Source organism: Marmota marmota, unplaced genomic scaffold, assembly GCF_001458135.2.
Source record: "Marmota marmota marmota unplaced genomic scaffold, marMar, whole genome shotgun sequence".
NCBI classification, from domain to species: domain Eukaryota; kingdom Metazoa; phylum Chordata; class Mammalia; order Rodentia; family Sciuridae; genus Marmota; species Marmota marmota.
Genome location: NW_026000082.1, coordinates 32,069,564 through 32,086,606, shown reverse-complemented (window position 1 = coordinate 32,086,606; position 17,043 = coordinate 32,069,564). Strand labels below are relative to the sequence as shown.

General features: G+C 60.5%; 1 protein-coding gene across 1 annotated transcript; it reads right to left on the bottom strand.

Moving 5' to 3' along the window:
- Positions 1–2,431: 2,431 nt before the first annotated feature.
- Matn1 (matrilin 1) lies at positions 2,432–15,166 on the bottom strand. The gene is given in 9 exon segments (XM_048782701.1): positions 2,432–2,596; positions 3,227–3,307; positions 4,037–4,189; positions 4,698–5,114; positions 5,540–5,635; positions 5,638–6,085; positions 8,334–9,804; positions 10,037–10,112; positions 10,318–15,166. Coding segments are annotated over 7 exon segments (1,671 nt in total). The 5' UTR covers positions 8,760–9,804; positions 10,037–10,112; positions 10,318–15,166; the 3' UTR covers positions 2,432–2,546.
- Positions 15,167–17,043: the final 1,877 nt, after the last annotated feature.

Below are 17,043 nucleotides of genomic sequence, written 5' to 3'. Positions count from 1 at the left end.
GTGTCCTGGGGCTGGCACACTTGTGACCCGCGGCCCGAGCCCTGGCACAGGCGGGGTTGCCCTCATCCTCGCCTCCTGGAGAAGCTGGCCCCCCGAGCTCCATGCTCAGGGCGTGGACTTGCAGAGAGCCATGGTGCCCACTGGGCAGTCCCCAGCCGAGCAGTGACACCGCCAAGTCTCCAAGCAGAGCGCTTCAGGGCTGGAACTCAGGACAGACTGACCACCTCCCAGAACTGAAGGATCAGAATGTGGACACCAAGGCCACCACATGGCTGCAAGGTCATGGAGGTGCAGAGGACAGTCCAGCCAGGCCCTCGTGTGGCCAAGTTCAGCCCCACCAAGCAGGCTTCCTGGGTGCTGCAGTTTGGATATTGGCTGGGGTGCGTCCCAAAGGCCCATGTGGTAAAAGCTGGGTCCCCAGAGTGGCACGATTGGGAGATGGTGGAAGCTTCAGGAGGCAGGACCCAGAGGGAGATCCTGGGGCCATTGGGGTTATGGCCTCCAAAAGGGGATTGTGGGACCTGGTGTCTGTCTGTCTGTCCCCTATCCAGTTTGAAACATGACTCTTCTACACATGCTCCCACCATGATGGGCTGCCTTCACCAGAACCCAAACCAATTGGGCTGCCCCATCTTGGACTTGAACCCTCAAAACTATGATCTAAATAAACCTTTTTTTCTTTACAAAGTGGTTTCCTAAAGCATTTTGTTATAGTGATACAAAGCTGACCAATGAATGTCAAGTTCATCAGATCCAATGAAAGAGACCAGTGATTGACCCTGTGTGGTGGATCAAAGATGGCTGAAAACTCTTTGTCACTCTCCTCCCTTGGAGAGATGGAGTTTATCTCCCCAGCCTTTGAATGTGGGCCACCTGCAACTGTTGTAACCAATAAAATGAAAGCCCTGAGCCACCACAGGTACGAAGACCAGTTCCTCTGCTGGGGAGCCCACATAGAGAAGGTAAGGTCCTAGGACTACACGGAAAGACAGTAAGAAAGACCCAGACTTTCAGCCTTCTCCACCAAGGCACCAGGCAGGTAAGTGATCTGGGAGAGATATTTCAGCTTGGCCAAAACCCAGATAACTGCAGTGCCAGACAACTGCACTGAGAGCAGAAGAACCATCCTAATGAGCCCAGTCAACCCGACAATAACTGGTGGTTGTTCTGAGCCACTATACTTTGGAACTGTTTGTTACACAGAATAACTAGCTGAAACACTCTTGAACTGGAATGCTATTGACAGCCCAGAAAATGTTATTTTTCTCTTTCCAGAGGAGGGAGGCCTCCAATTTTCTTGCCTTTTAGGGCACCTGGAAGAGATGGAGATCTCCCCACCTCCTGCACCACCAGCCAGGGGACTAGGGTTCCCACGATCACATTCCAGGAAAGAAAAGCTGATTGGCTCAACTTGGGTCAGGTTTCCACCCACTGACCAATCAGCTGAGGCCAGGATGTCCAGTTCCACAGCATTGACATGGCTGCTACCCCCGGCCCCACGGGTGGGGAAGGAAGAGAAGCAGTTGAGCTCAGAAAAAAGAAGAGGGGGCCTGAGGTCTGGAGTCTTTCCTGTGCGTCCCTGCAGGGGGCTGCTGTCTGTGCCGGAGGAGGGCTAGGCCCGATGCACCAGGAGACAGGCCTCCATGGGGGTGGGAGGACAGGGTGGGGGTGCCCAGGCCGACCTCATCTCGCTCACAGGTATGCCCCCCACAGACCCCCAGATACCAGAGGAGGCACCCCCACTCTTCTCCAGGGTGACTGGAGCGTCCTGTGAGTCCCTTAAGGACAGAGACTGTGTCTCAGACACCTGCCGGGACGCTCTGATGACCGAATGAGCAGCGGTGAGCCGATCAGCCCTGTCCAGAGCCCTCTAACTCTCGACGTCCCGCACTGGACCCCAGGCCTGGCCCTGCAGCCGACCCCTGCCGAGCACCACCCAGGCGCCCAGCTCAGCCTCATCTGTGAAAGGGGGCACTCCAGCCTGTCCTGGTGGGGCTCCGGGTGGATGAGATGAGACCACGGAAGTGAATCTGTGACTGAATAAGGCAGGACAGCACAAGCTGGCTTGTCATCACGATTCCCACCCCTTTTGCTGTCCCACAACCTCCATCAGCCCTTCTTCCTGGTCCCCCCATAACCACACCATCTCTGCCCCATTCAGTGCTTAAGTCGAATCACATTTAATTGTTCTTCATCAGGGATTAGGGACATCAGAAGAGATTCACAGCACTCCAAGTCAAGAAAGGGTCAACTACAAAATCCAGGAATATATTAAGCTTTGGATCAGAAGAAAACGCACACCCGTCTCTCTGGCACCCCTTCCCGAAGGCTCACTCATGCACACCCGCCCTCCCTGGGGCACACACACGGGCTCCCAAACATCGTCACACGCTCCTGACAAGCACACGGGGACATGCCCCTCCAGCCTCCCGGCGCCCTCACTAACATGGCAAAGCTGGACGACACTGGGCTGCAGGGACACAGCAGGACTCTCTGAGCCAAGCTTGGGGTGAGGAGAGGGAGGCGCCAGGGTGGGGACAGCGACCTTAGACGACTCTGTTCTCCAGGACAGTCAGCCGCTTACTGACGGCTTCCAGTGCATCCGGAGTTAAGGAGAGGAGCAGCGTGGCCAGAGCAGGGGCGCTGGCCCTGGCCCCACTTCCTGTTTCCCCCAGGGAGGTCCCTCTTCCGGAGCTTTCTCTCACCCCTACACACGGGTCCTCCCTCATGTCAAAATGTATCCACTGGTATCCACTGGTCCTGCTGATGATGGCGCTTTCCAAAAGCGCAGCCCCACTGTGCGCCCTGGGCTGTGCCCACATAGGTTCAGCCCTGCACGATGCCCACCTCAACCTGGCTGAGCCAGGGGGCTGCTGGGGACCCACCCCCACCTCTGAGGGCAGGCTGGCCTTCACATTGTCACCATGAGCCTGTGAAGCGGGGAGTCCACAGGGACCGTGCTTTCTGGGATTTGTCCTGGACTCTTGTTGGGTCCTGTCCCTAGAATCTGGCCTCTGCCTCAGTTTACCCTCTAGGAACCTCTGTATCTGAGAGGCCTGGTGCCAAGGCAGGTGCTAGCCTCTTTGACCAAATCCTCAGAGGCAGCCGGCCAAGAAGAGCCTGCCCCAACCAACCCCCCAGGGCCACTTCTCCCTCCTGCCCCACCACGCCCCACCCCTCCTGCTGCTCTTGCCCCAGCCTCCCAGCAGCCCCTGGGAAAGGATATGCTTCCTGGTCAGGGCCTGCAGCAGCCCCTCCACTGTGGCCTGGAATCTCACGATGGACTCACAGGCACAGGGGTCTTCCTCTGCAAGGGACAAGAAACGGGAAGAAAAGGGAGCCCTGTGGTAGTTGCCCAGGGTGGGGACAGTCCTTGCTCGGGGCCTGCATCTGGAGTCTTGGGGGACTGAGGGGCCTGGGAGATCTGGAGGAGTGGCAGCACCACAGCCCTGCTGGGAGCCAGGGGGGCCAGCCCTGGACGGCTTTCCAGCTCCTCAGAGCCTGCGAGGAGCTGCAGTTACAGCAGCTGGGCTGAGCGCCTGCTGTGTTCAGGACACTGTTCCCGGCCTCCCCTGTGTGTGACTCCTCAGCCCACCCTCTGGGCTTCATGGAATCCACTTGCCCATGGCCATCAGTGTCGGAGCCAGATGCACAAGTCCCCTTGGCTCTGGAGCCCAAACTCTACCCGGATGTGCCACCTGGCAGGAGAGCCAGGGAGGACCAGGGGAAGAGCTGGGCTCCATCCTGGGTCCCAGGTAATTAACAGTTGTCCCCCCACCACCACCGCTGGCCTTGGCTTTCCTGTCTATGAAATGGGGATTATACTCCTACCAAATGACGACCTGGAGAACAGCACGGTTCATGTAGTGAGCGTTCGGCACCCACATCTCATGGTGTAAGAGCTGACCTGGCCAGCCCGCCTCCTGGTGCTGCCAACCATTGGTACTACCCAGCCCCTGCCTCTCCCCTCCCCCACTCTGTTCCAGGATGGCTGCATTCCCCACCGAGCCCCTGCCCTGCCTCCCTCCTCACTCACCCACACAGATCTTCTTCTGCAACTTCTTGCCGATCTGGTTGATGGTCTTGAAGTCAGCCGTGTAGAAGTAGTGCTCGGCCACGGGTTCCGAGGCGATTTCCCTCAGCTCATCCTCCACAGCATTGCCCACTCCCACCGCAAACATCTTAAAGCCTGCCAGAGAAACAAGAAGAGAAAGGTTAGCTGCTGGGACGGCAGCCATAGGGCTGAGCCTCCTAAGAAAGCCTGGGCAGCCAGCACCAGACACCTCCTAGTGGCAGCTTCTGGAATTGCAGGCACAGTGCCTGGGAGAAGAGCAGGAGGAAGTTTTTTCCCACCCGCGGTTACTATTTCCCCCACTCAAAGGTGATAAAACTGAGGGTCAGGCTTGTTCCAAAGGGGGTTTGCCTTCCAGAATTTGGTGTGTTTTGGGGAAAAAATGTTCAGTTGGAAAAGTTCCAAGTTTCACCTACAAAAGGACATCAAGACAAATCACTTGCTTCCCTAGGGCCTCAGTTTTGCCATCAGTATTAAGAGAGGGCTGGACCAACAAATCCTTCTTCGCCCAAATGTACCTGGGTTCAGGACACTAAGCAGAAGACAAGATAGACTACAGCTGAGCTGTGCCCATGCGCAACCCTGGCCATCAGTGGTGTCCAGGGCCCAGGCGGGCAGCACCTACCGAGGTCCTTGGCCTTCTTGGCAGCATCATTAATGTAGTCCTGGCTCCGGCCATCAGTGAAGACAATGCCCACCTTCTGGGCGCCGGGCCTGGCCCCGCTGGACACAGTGAAGGAGTTGTCGATGAGGTACTTGAGGGCAGCGCCGGTCATGGTGCCCTTCTCCATGTAGGACATGTTCCGCACGGCCGCCTTGATGTCCTTCTTGGTGTGGAAGCGGCCCAGCGGGAACTCCTGGCGCACAGAGCTCGAGTACTGCACCAGCCCCACCTGGGCCAGCCTGTCGGACACGTCCAGGGTGTCCACAATCTGGTTGATGAACTTCTTCACCAGCTCGAAGTTCTCTGGCCGCACGCTCTTGGAGCCATCAATGAGGAAGACCAGGTCAGTGGCCGAGCTGCCACTGCCTCCACTGCAGACTGGGGAGGGTGCAAAGCAATGAAGCCTGAGAGGCGAGGCCACCATCCCAGCCACCGGCTGGACATGCCAGCTCCAGGCTGGGGATCAGCCCCTTTATCCTCAGAACCCCCTCCACAAAGCCAGGGTTGCTGGCCCCTTTGTACAGCATTGGAAACAGCTGCTACATCCCACAGGTCGGCCGTAGTGGAACCAAGGTCTGAGCTCAAGACTAAGTGACTCTTTCCACCACACTAAACCCGCTGTGAGAAAGAACGGGACTGGAGTCAGGAGATGACTCTCTGCAGACACCAAACACCTGTCTGCTTGGAAGGCCAGTCCAGAGGCAGAGTGGGGGAGGCCTGCATGGGTTTCCTGGGGAGAAGCCGAGGTTCCGCCCCTCCTCCCCACCGCCCCCGCCCCGGGGCTTGTCCACCTGTCTACTGACCATTGCAGGTCTTGCCATCACTGTTCAGGGTGAAGCCCTCGTGGCAGGCGCAGGTGTAGGAGCCCGGGGAACTGAGGCACACCNCCCCAGCCCCCAGCCCTGCGTACGGCAGAAGGCCTCCTGGAACTTCTTGGACAGCTTCTCGATGACGCTGTAGCTCTCCACGTAGTCCACGTGCTCTTCCTGCGGCTCGCTGGCCATCTGCCGCAGTGTGGCCTTGTCCACGCGGCCCACGCCAATGGCAAACAGCTCGATGCCGCTAGCCCGGGCCCTCGCAGACACGTCGCGCACGCTGTCCTGGGGCCGCCCGTCCGTCACCACGATGACCACCTGCGAAACGTGGGGGCATGTGAGGACCAGCCCTCCCTCCCCTGGCTTGGCTCTCCAGGAAGCCGTGGGGATTAACAGAAGAGGAGTTGGAGGCCAGAGAAGCAAAGCGACTGGCCCAGAGTCACACAGCTTATCGGTGCAGGGGCTCCTTCTCCCGCCTGGGTTTGGTCTGGGAAAGAGAAGCTGGCTGGCCGGAGGGGAGGCAGGCTCCTCTGACTGCAGGAGAGGTGGCTCAAGTGTCCAGGCTTCTCTGTGGGACAGGGTAGGGCCATGTCTCTCCCATCAAAGTGGAGCCTCTGCGGACTGTCCCCCTCAGGGGGCTGTGGAGACCCCAGACTGCTGAGAGCCATACCCGAGTGGGCGCAGCCTGGGTGATGTCCCCGGTGCCCTCCATGAGGGCCTTGTAACTAGAGTCTCAGTGTGGAAGGAATCTCCAGGCCCTTCCCAGCGGCTCCCTTTGGGGGCCAAGCGATTGCACTCAGCACGGTGCGGTCCTGCGCTGTGGCCACCGGAGGGCAGCCGAGGCTAACAAATGGGGTTGCTGCCTCCAGTCTGTGGAGTGGACCCCTGAGATCCGGGAGGGAGCCCGACCGCAGCCACCCAAGGAACCAATATCCGGAAGGAAGTGGTGCCCCTGTCTTCCCCATTCCCAGGAGGGTCCGTGGTCCTCCCACAGGGGAAAAGGACCCAGGCTTCCCCAAGGTTCCTGGGTTCCGCACCCTGAAGAGGGTGGTGCTGAGCTGGCTGGAGCTCAGCCGGGTCGGCTCCCCCCCCTCCCCCCGGCCCTGGCCCGACCTCGGCCTCAGTACCCTGCGGAGTCCGGCAGGGTGAGAATTGCTGCCCCACAGGGGTGGCAGGGCTAGGGAGTCAGGAAGGGGCCATGTTTATCTCAGCTCCGGCCTTTGAGCTGCAGCCAAGCTCAGAGCCTCCCTCTGCCTTGGGTGCCTGCCTGCCCCAGGCCACTGCTCTGACCTGGGGAAAACAGTCAACTCTGGAGCTGTGCCTGCCACAGGGTGTCACCACCAACAGCCTCACCACCTCTCCATTAGGACACCTGGGGCCACCGCATCCTTAGCCATGACTCTCAGCCACAGCTACAGCACCTCCTTAGAGCTTGTGAGTGGCCCCACAAAATGAGACCAACAGGCGGCTGCTGTGTCGTTTCTCAAGGCGGGTGGTGGCTGGGGCTGGGCTGCCACCGCTCAGGAGCAGGGCGAGCTGCTGTAGCGCTCATGTCTCGGCTGCCTTCCTTGAGATGGGGATCCCACTCCTGCGGGGCTGTGGATCGGGCCTGTGCTGAGGGAGGTCTCTGGAGGGTGTGAAAGCCCTGGGCATGTGATCAGTGACGACTCAGGCCAAGGAGGGCTGCAAATGGAGATGTGCAGGGGCCTGTGGGGACATCATCAGGGAAAGAACACCTGGCCCAACCCTGCAGGCCCAGTGCTGAGCCCTGAAAGAATGACAGTTGGGTACAAAGCCCTTGAAACGCTCAGCACCCTCCTGGGGCCCTTGCTGATGGCAACGTGGGGTGCATTCCCCTTTCTGAGACCCTGCCCTCAAAGGATTATCAAATAAAAATCAGCTGATGCGATGGGGCTGGTTNCCGTCACCTGAGTGCTCACAGCCTCTGAAATGCACCTTTTCAGCCCTGGCTTGTGGCCAAAAGCAGGAGCAGCCATTCCTCAACTCTGGGCAGGGGGCGCTGAGGGTGGGCCAACACGTCCCCGGCACCCCCCCTTTCACCTGAGCATCAAAGCGAGTGGGCAAAGCAGACCCGGCTCCCCTCAGCGGGTGGACCTGCTGGCTCAGGTCTCCAGGGCCAGGAAGGGAGCAGGCATCCCTGGTGGCCACCTTGGCAGCCTGACCAGCTGGGGCCCGAGACAACCCCAAGGAGCCGCGTCCCTCCAGACTCCCCGGAGTTTCAGGGATGTGGAGTGAGGCGCGCCTGGCTTTAGGTCCCTGCTCAGCCACTCCGTGACCCTGGGCAGGTGGCAGCCTCTCTGAGCCTCAGTCCTCATCTGCCCAGGGGGAGAGTGGGGTCAGCGCACACCGCCTCGGGGCCTGCAGTCAGGCCAGTGGTGCAGAGGACTCTCCCTCCCCGTCTGCAGAACGCGCGGATTCCAGATGGGTGTGCAGAATCAAGAAGGGGGGAAGCTGGGTGGGGCAGTGCCAACCCCCAACCACGGGGCCCCTGGACTAGGAGCCTGGCCTCAGAGGTCCCTGAGACCTTAGAGACCCCCAGCATCTGGCTCCCTGCTCCCTGCTGGCTAAGGCTGCGCATGGGCAAATGGAGGTCCAGAGAGGGAGAGCGAGTGGGCCAGACCACACAGCAGTCGCTCAGCCCCTGTGGCTCTGGGGCTGCCTCCTGTGGTCTCAGGAAGGTCCTCCCCTCCCAGCCTCAGTCTCCCCATCTTTACAGGGAGACCTTCACATTCTAGGACGCGGGGCCCAGAGCTGAAACTCACAGGGGTGTGGTCCCATGGGAGCCGGGTGGGGTGGGGCTGGGAGAAGGGGAAGGGGCTCTTGGTCCCGGATCTGTATTCATCAAAGAGCCCGAGCCCCGCCCTGGGCCTGGCGCAGCTCCAGACGTCCGCGGGCCCTGGGAGCCGGGGGTCCCTGAAGCGCAGTCCCTCACAGCCAGCCTGCCCTGACCCTCGTCAGCATCCCCACCTCGTGCCACTCCTGGCTCTCTGCCCCTCCCCATCCTGGGTCCCATTAGCCTCTGCCATCTCGCCACCAGCCCCGGGCTGTCCCCCAGGGCCCCTGGCCATGTCCCCCATCCCACGTCCCCCTCACCTCTGGACTGGGGGGTGAGGCCGAGGTTCCGTGGAGGCTGGAGCAGCAGCAGCAGGCCGCAGAGCACGAGGCTGGTGCCGGAGACGACCCTCATGGTTGTGGCAGCAGGGACAGCGGCCGGCACAGTGGTGGGGGCCAGCAGGTCCCCGTCTTATCAACCCCGCTGCCCGCCCAGCCTTCCGGCCGGGCGGACCCCACTGAGGTGGGGACAGCAGCTCCAGCCCCCAAGTGCCCGGGGCGGGGCCGTGCTGAATGGAGGTGTGTGTGCCGGAGGAGGAGGCCTGGCCCCGCACGCCCCAGCCACAAGGGCTCCTTTGCCTGCAGAAGCAACCGGAGCCACAGCTGGAATTCAGGAAATCCCAGGTGGGCGGGGTGGCCCTGAAGGGGCTGGGCGTGATGACTTGAAGCTGCCACCCAGGGACCCTTGCCTCGCCCCAGCCCTGCCCTGCTCCTCCTTCCCACGCCCAAACCCTTCTGTACCCGCAACTTCAAACCCAATTTCCTCCTGAAGCACTTTCCCTCCTCCAGCCTCGCTGTCCCTGCCTGTCCCAGCTGTCCCTGGATTCTCCTCAAGACATAGCTGGCTTTGCACGTGCCAGGCACGTTCTGTCCCCTGACTCTGCCTGCCATAATCTTTCAAGATCAGGATAGCGACCAGCAGGTACCTGTGCTCTTAGCGCGTGTAAGGTGGTAGGGGAGAGACCCAGAGCAGCTGTGTGACCACAGACAAGTTCCTTCACCTCTCTGTGCCACAGATTCCTCATCTGGAAGCTAGGGGGATATTGGTGCCCACCTCCCAGGGTTAATTGGAGGGGAAGAGTTGCAGGAGCTGTCCCCGGGTCCCATGCCTGTGTTCTCAGCCACAGGTGAAGCTTGGTGACCTCTCCCCTGAACCCACTCCCCGTGCCTCCTGCCCTGTCCCTGAGCTGGTGAGTATCCGAGAATTCGCGAATTCGCCTCTGTCCAGGAAAAGCTGGGGGAGGAGATCAAGCCTCCTGCTGTTTGGGGTGTGGTCTGAGCGTCCCCAAAGGTTCATGAGGCATTCTATCTCGTCCAGCTGTGGAGTTTTGAGGTTGGGCCTTGGGTGGTGATGGGGATTAGACATGGTCATCAGGTGGAGCCCACGGTTGATCCTATGGCTGTGTAAGAGGAGGGAGACAGGGGACCAGGCACACACACCATTCTCACCATGTGACGTCTTGCACGGCTGTGGGACACAGCCAGCAAGTCCTTTGACAGACATGGCCCCCTCGATATCTAGAACTATGAGTTCAGTAAACCTTTTTTCTTTATAAAGTAACTTAGCCTCAGACATTTCATGGTAGTATCAAAAAATGAGCTAATGCACAGATTGTAAATACAGGGACATACCCAGGAATGGTCCCTTGTCTTGCATCCAGATCCTCTAGTTGATGGGATGGAGCAGAAAGAACACGGGCATGGCCACCTGAAAGACCCAGTTCAAAGCCCCTTCTGCTGACTGGCTGTGTGACCTGGAGCTGGCAACACCCTCTCTGAGCCTCAGCTTGTCATCGTGCAGTGGGAACAGGACCAGGAGAGGAAGCAACGAGAGGACAGGAGTTGGAGACAGGGTCAAGGGCTGCCCTCTTTCCAGGGAACAGAACCGAGACCCTGGGGACCTGAGCACTCACACTGAAAGTTGTTCCTCAGCAAAGGGAAAAGCAGATAGTGGTTGGAAAATGACTGCCAGGTGCAGCCAGTGGCTCTCACAACCCTTAGCAGTGACAGTGACCATCTGTCCACACTTGTCACTCACGCTGTCCCTCCGTCTCCTTTGTTTCCCCAACAAACCTATGAGGTCCACACACAGGGCAGAGTCTGTTAGCCTGTTTGTCAGATAGGGAAACTGAGGCCCAGAGAAGTCTGCTGGGTAGCCGAAGCCGCCCAGCCAGTTTGGGAGCGGTCCCAGCTGACAGCCCAGGCTGGCTCCCCTTTGGGCCCATGTTAGAGGAAACAGATGTTGGAAGCTTTCCCTGCCCTTTCCTGCTCCCCAACCCGAAAGCCAGCAGCGGCCACTGCGGCCCTTCCCCTCTCCAAGTTGACATTGACCTCTTCTGTTCTCCAGAAGGGCTGCAGGAGCTCCAGAGATCACCCTATGGTGTGTATCCCTTTCCCAGATTGAGTTGCAGCGTGTCACCTGCCTCCCCAGGGCTCTTTCCTGCCTCACTCCCCACAGCATCCCTGGGACCCAGCGTGGCGCTGCCTTGGGGAACCTCATTAAGTGAAGCAGAAGGAAATCATGATGAACAGCCCCGTTGCCCTGTCGGCCATCAAGGGTCACATCAGGGTCGGCCATGGTGACCCCTGGCAAGGGAGGCACCGCGCTGTCCCGGGGCCATGCCGAAGACGGACGAGGGGCACGTGAGCCCGAGTCTCCTGGCCAAAGGCCCCCTCTCAACGAAGGGCTGGGCCGCGTCCCGGTGCAGGCTGAGCTGGCGGGCGGCAGCTGGCGCATGAAGTGGCTCTTTCAGCCGGGCTCTGAATGGCAGTTCTGTGAGCTCCCGGAGGGGCACAGGCCCCTCTCTGTCGCTTCTCCGCTCATTAGCAGAGCCACAGAAATATGCGGCAGGTAGGCTTGCAGAGACAGCCGGGTTCAAGGGGAGGCGGGCGGGAGGGCGGACCTGGAAGCTGAGCGTGGACATTGAGGAAAGAAAGTCAATATTTGTGTTTGTAAAACTGAAACATTCTCCCCGGGACTCAAAATCGGGAACAGTGTGTCCGCTATTGGCCGGGGGGCACGGAGGGGCCTGCTGGAGCCCCCCTCCCCGGTCTCGGCGGTCCCTCTCCTGCCCCCAGAGTCTCGGTGTGCGCGGGGCCCCGAGAGGCCGAGGCAGTGTGGCCCGGTGGGTAGTGCGCAGGACTCCCCAGCCAGGCTCCCGCTGCTCCAGGCTCGGCTCTTGTCCCACAGAGCGAGCCGGGTCATCTCACACCCTGTGACAAACGATGGCACCTCCCGTGGCAGCTCCCCTTCATCGTCACCCACCGTCCGCACTGGCCCACGTGGACCTTTACTGTCCCGGCTGTTTCATCGTTCAGCGGCTCTGAGCCAACCCGTCGTCTTGTTGTTGTTGTTAATTTTCCTCTGAGGAGTAATGACCCTGAAATCAGTGGTGGAGGTGAGCTCACATGTTTACTCCAAAACACATTTCAATAAGTTCCAGTTAATTCAATTTAACGTTTTGTCCACAAATCTCCAAAGTCACCCTGTGTTCTGCAAGCCACACCTGGAGGGAGCCCGAGAGGCGGGTAAAGCTTTGGAACCAGACAGAGCTGGACTGGCTGCCCTGTTCTGTCACATGCCAGCTCTGGTGACTTCAGGTAAACCCCTCCCTTTCCTGCTCTTCTGTTTCATGCCTGTGAAGCTGGGGTCCCCGTACCAATGTCGCAGGCCAAGAGAAAGCAACGCCCCTACCGTCGCGGCAGTGTTCGCGGTCCTTCCGAGGCCTTCCTGTATCAGGAGAGGGCAGGCCGCAGTAACAAACAAGTCCCTGGTCACATGGCTTTTTTCTGAAGGCAAAGTCCTGCAGGGAGCAGAGGTCTCCCTGCAGGGGCCTCTCCAAAGTAGCCTCCATCTGCCTGTCCCACCATTTCAAGTCCCCTGTCTCCAGCCCCATGGATGAGAGAGAGCAGTGTCCCCTAACCTCCTCAGACAAGGAGCACAGATCACCTGACTCTCCCAGATGCCCTGGGGCAGGAGCACTGACAGCCTCTGTCACCGGCCCTGGTGAGAAGTCACCTGTTCCCCCTCCAGACGGGCTTTCACACTGAGCTCCAGCATGCACCTGTAGTCCTGCATCCTTGGGAGGCTGAGGCAGGAGGCTGGCTTGATCCCAGGAGTTCAAGGCCAGCCTGGCAGGAGAGCAAGGAGTTAGCTGTGCTCCTCAGGCTCCTCCTGATCCCTTTCTCAGGCCACTGCAGTCCCTGTGCCCACCTCCCTGCACCCCTCCTCCTGTGCTCCAGGAGGGCCATGCTCTGCAGCCTCTCGGCACGGTCCTTCCTCGACAGACGTGTCCCCGTCAGACCTTCCTTAGGGGGACTCAAAGTCCCGAGTCCTGGCGAATCGCCAGCGTCTGTGCACAATAGACGGTGACTCAGGGAGATGCCGCACCTCGACCTCAGACTCCGAAGGACCAGAAAGGTCACTAGTGTATTGGAGCCCAGCCGCGCATCCTGCTTCCCTGGGGTGAGTGGCAGATCCCCGCCCGGTGTTAGGCACCTTCTTGGGCTCCAGGACAACCCGCAGGCCTAGGGCGGCTGGGGAGCTTCCCCCAGGAATGGCCCTGTCCTCATGCTCAGGAGACCTGGGTTAGCCCTGGCAGCGGTAGGTGACAGCTGAGCACCCCGTCCCAGCAGCCCACCTCTGGGGTCAGCACACCAACAGCCGCAGCGGGCACTTCCCATGAGCACAGGAAGCAAGGTGGCTGGGGTCCCATGTCCCCGAGGGCGACCCTCAACCAACAGGAATAGGAGCTGTGCATCCCCCAAGCCTCCCACGCCCCTCCGAACGACTCTGACACTGCACTTGGGGGGTCCTCGGAGAGCCTGGGGAGGGGTGCGCCTCCCCTGCCCACGAGGGACCTGCTGATGAGCAGCAATCGCCACACCCAAGTCCCCATCTCGGGGCTGCTAGGCCGAGGCTTGCTCCGCCTCCTGAGAGCAGGGCAAGGACAGGTTGGGGGCTCCCTGTTGGTGGGCAGGTGGGGAAGAGGGGACCGTCAGGACCCCGAGGCTGAGCAGAATCCCCTCATGATGCCTTTGCACGTTACCCTCCGCTCTGTGCCTCCTTTGTCCCCTTGCACTGTTGACGCTTCGAGAAGGTTTTCCAGAAGAAAAACAGGCCCCAGGTTCCTCTCCACAGCCAGCTGCTCTCTCAGCCCTTGCTGTGTCTGCAGATCTGTTGTCCACCCAGGGTGTGGCCCCTCTTGGCCCGGGACCTCGCAGGAGCACACCCCTGGTGTACCAGGTTCAGTGACCTGACGCTCACGGCCCAGCCCGGAGCCAACTCTTCCCTCCTGAGAAGCACCTCCTCTCCTTGACGACACCTGGACTTCCTTTTCCAAGGTACCTAACTGTTAGCCCAGGGGACCTGCACCCAGCCCCCAAACACAGCTTCTGACCCCTGAGAAGAGCCCGTGAAGACCTGCAAACAAAGGCCGCTTCATCCTTCAGTTTTCAAACTCTTGCTCTACGCCAACCAAAGCAGCAACCATCAGGGTTGTTGCTGCCGTTGAAGTTTAAGGAGGGAGAAAAAACATTTCCTCCCAACTGGGAAAAGGTGGGACGTTCATTTTATGTTGCTGTGACAAATGGCCACACACTCAGCATCTCAAATCAGCACCAATGTACTCCCTTCATTCCTGTGGGCCAGAAGGGCATCCTGTGGTCACAAAGCCAGGCACTCTGGTCAGTGTCTCACAGAGCTGGACTCAGGTGTCAGTTGGTCAGGGTCAGGCTCTCGTGGAGATTGCAGAATTCAGCTCCTTGCAACTTGTAGCATTCAGCCCCCGCCCCCCCACCACCCCATCTCTTACTGGCTGCAGGCTAAGGGCTGAAGGAATGAGGCTCCTCGTGAGGTGACCCCTCCTGGCCCCTCTCATGCTCTGAATCTCCCCCCCACCCGCCATTCAGGAAAAGCCGGGTCCATTTGGAGGGAATCACCTGATTTGGTCAGGCCCACTCAGGCTAATCCCCCCTCAAAGTCAACCGTGCCACGTTGTGTAATGTAAGCATAAGAGCAATGTCTCGTCACCCACACTCAAGGGGAGAGGGTCATTTCAGGGCACGGGCCATCAGGGGCCACCAGAATTCCTTCTGCCTCATCCTACGTGTGGATACTGGATCAGAGGGTGGGCGGCGAGGACAAGGAGAGCTGCTGCAGTGGGAAGGGTACATCAGAGACAGCCGGAGGTCACTCTTGCCTCTGTCCCATGGCTTTGGAGTCGCCTTCCCTGGGGTGCCATCTCAGCCATGCAGAATGCTGGGGGACCCTCAGAGTCTGCAGCCTGGGAGCAGTGCTGACCCAGCAGGCGACTGTGGGCCACTAGGAAACGCTGTCCTGTCAACGCTGTCCCCCTGAGGCCTCCTCAGGGGCCCCGCCAGGACACACCCCGAGTCCACAGCACCTCCCACAGCCCCGTCCTCGCCACTGTCCCACCTGAGGGGCTCTGGATGCTTGGCTTCCCCCACCTCAGGCTGGAATCTCGCCCCACCCACCTCTGAAGGTGCAGCCACCTGGCTGCCAAGGTCACAGCTTGGTGGCCTGGGTCTTGAGTTATCGTAGGTGACCGTGGAGCTCCCAGACTGGGTCCCCTACCTGAGTCAGATCCCCGGGCCTCTGTCTAGGCTGTGTCCCTGCCCATCGGGACACTTGGTGGCTAATGAGGGAACCTCCTCCTGGATCCTGAGAGCGGGGCTGGCGTGTGAGCCCTGAGCCGTCCAGGCCAGCAGCAGGACACGGGACCCAGAGCCGCTCTCACGCCCAGGAAGAGGCTGTGCTGCCACGAGACCCAAGGTGAACCCAAGGGCGTGTCCTCCCGGCTGCCTGTGGCCTCCCCTTGTTGACACTTAACATGAATCCACTGAATGGGGGACATGGCCAGGGGCCCGACTGGACATCTGTCTTTGGCCTCTCCAAGATCCAGAGAGAGACAAAGAAGAGAGCAGCCTCCCCACCGCAGTCCCTCCCCTGGCCTCCACCTGCTGTCCCCCACCCCAGCTCAGGAACCACCTCCCCAGCAGCTTGGAGGCAGCAGTGTGCCCCGTCCCTGGTGTCCTCGGACCCCTCCGGGTCCCCCAGCCCAGCACTGATCAAGACAGCTTGCAATCGCTCTTGTCCCTTTCTCTTGCCATACCCATGGGGACAAGGACAGGAGGAGCTTTGGTCATCTCTGTGTCCCTGGCATGCCCAGATCCAGGAAGTTTCTGGAAAAGGTGAATGAGCACATGAATGAATGAAGATCCTCTGGAGACCCAGACTCCAAGTCCCGTGGCTGACAGCTGGACTTGGTGGGGGTCGGCGGCTGTGGAGGGAGGTCCCGTGGAGGAGCCCACACGGGCTTCGATGGCCACATTCACGTCCATCCTCAGGAGGCTGCTGTGGGGTGCAGGGGGAGCCAGGTCCTCTGGAGCCCACGAGGGCAGAGGTCAAGACTGGAGGCCAGAACTCACTTTTCAGGAAGACCTCTGCTGAGCAGGGTGGAGCGCCTGCCGGAGGCCACCGCTGTCCAGAGGGGAGGGCACAGGTCGAAGGAGCCTGCACCCAGAGGGAGATCCTGCCATCTCTGAGGTCCCCTGTCGTCCAGGATCCTACTGCCCATGACCTGTGCCTGTGACCTGTGACACCCAAGGGCTCCTGCAGGCCCTGAGGCCACTCCCACTCGCCAGGGCTTCCCCAGGGCCCGAAGCCCAGGATGGGAGCGAAGTGAGAGCTCGCAAGGTGGAGGGCCCCGGGGAGGGTGACAGGGGCCAGAGAGGCCCCAGGGACGGACTCAGGTCCAGTGGGCTGACGGGTCAAACCCCTGCTGCCCTTGGCCCACGAGTCCCAGGCCAGCGCCGTCCACTCCTGGACCTCAAGAGTGAGCCTCGCACAGCACCTGCCACTGAGGCCACTGGGAGGTCAATGGTCTGAAGGCCCTTGCTGATGGGCCCCTTCCTGTCGTCACCAGAGCCCCCCAAAAACCTGCGGTTCTGCTCAGCAGCCGGGTTAACCTGGGCCACTCTCTTCCCTCCCTGAGACAGCCAGGCCCGCGCACGCCCCGCCAGCCTGAGGCCCCGCTCTCCTGGGGCCAGCGCCTTTCCGGGCATCCATCTCAAAAAGGCCCTCAGGGGGTCCCTGTCAAAGGGCCCCTGTGTGAGCCTCAAGCAGGGCATTGATAGGGCCCTCGGGGGCCGCCCAGGCGATCGCAGGCCCGCTTGGCTTGGCCAGCGCCTCGGACTTCCCCCAACCCAGCTATTTCCTGCTCCCCGCCGGCCCCCTCCCAGCTGCCTGGCCACAGGACACAATCCCACCATAGAGCCCAGCCTGCCCCCGGGCTCCCGGCCAGCAGTGGGGGTGGGGGAGGACAGGGCAGTCACATCCGGGAGCCCAGGGTCTCCTGGTCCTCAGGACACACAGCCAAGGCCCCTTGGTCCCTTCAACAGGACACAAGGTTGGGGACAAGGCCAATACCCCTCTTCCTGAGACCCCTGCTGGGAATCTCCACTCGTGGGTGCTCCCTGGGAGCAGGGGCCTCTCGTATGGATCTTTAAGAGGCGAAAAGCCTCACAGAGGAGAGAGAGGTCCAGCCTCCCAACAGCCTCCACCGGGGCAGGGAGATGCCTTGAGTCTAATCTCTGACAGCTGTGTGACCTTGGAACGT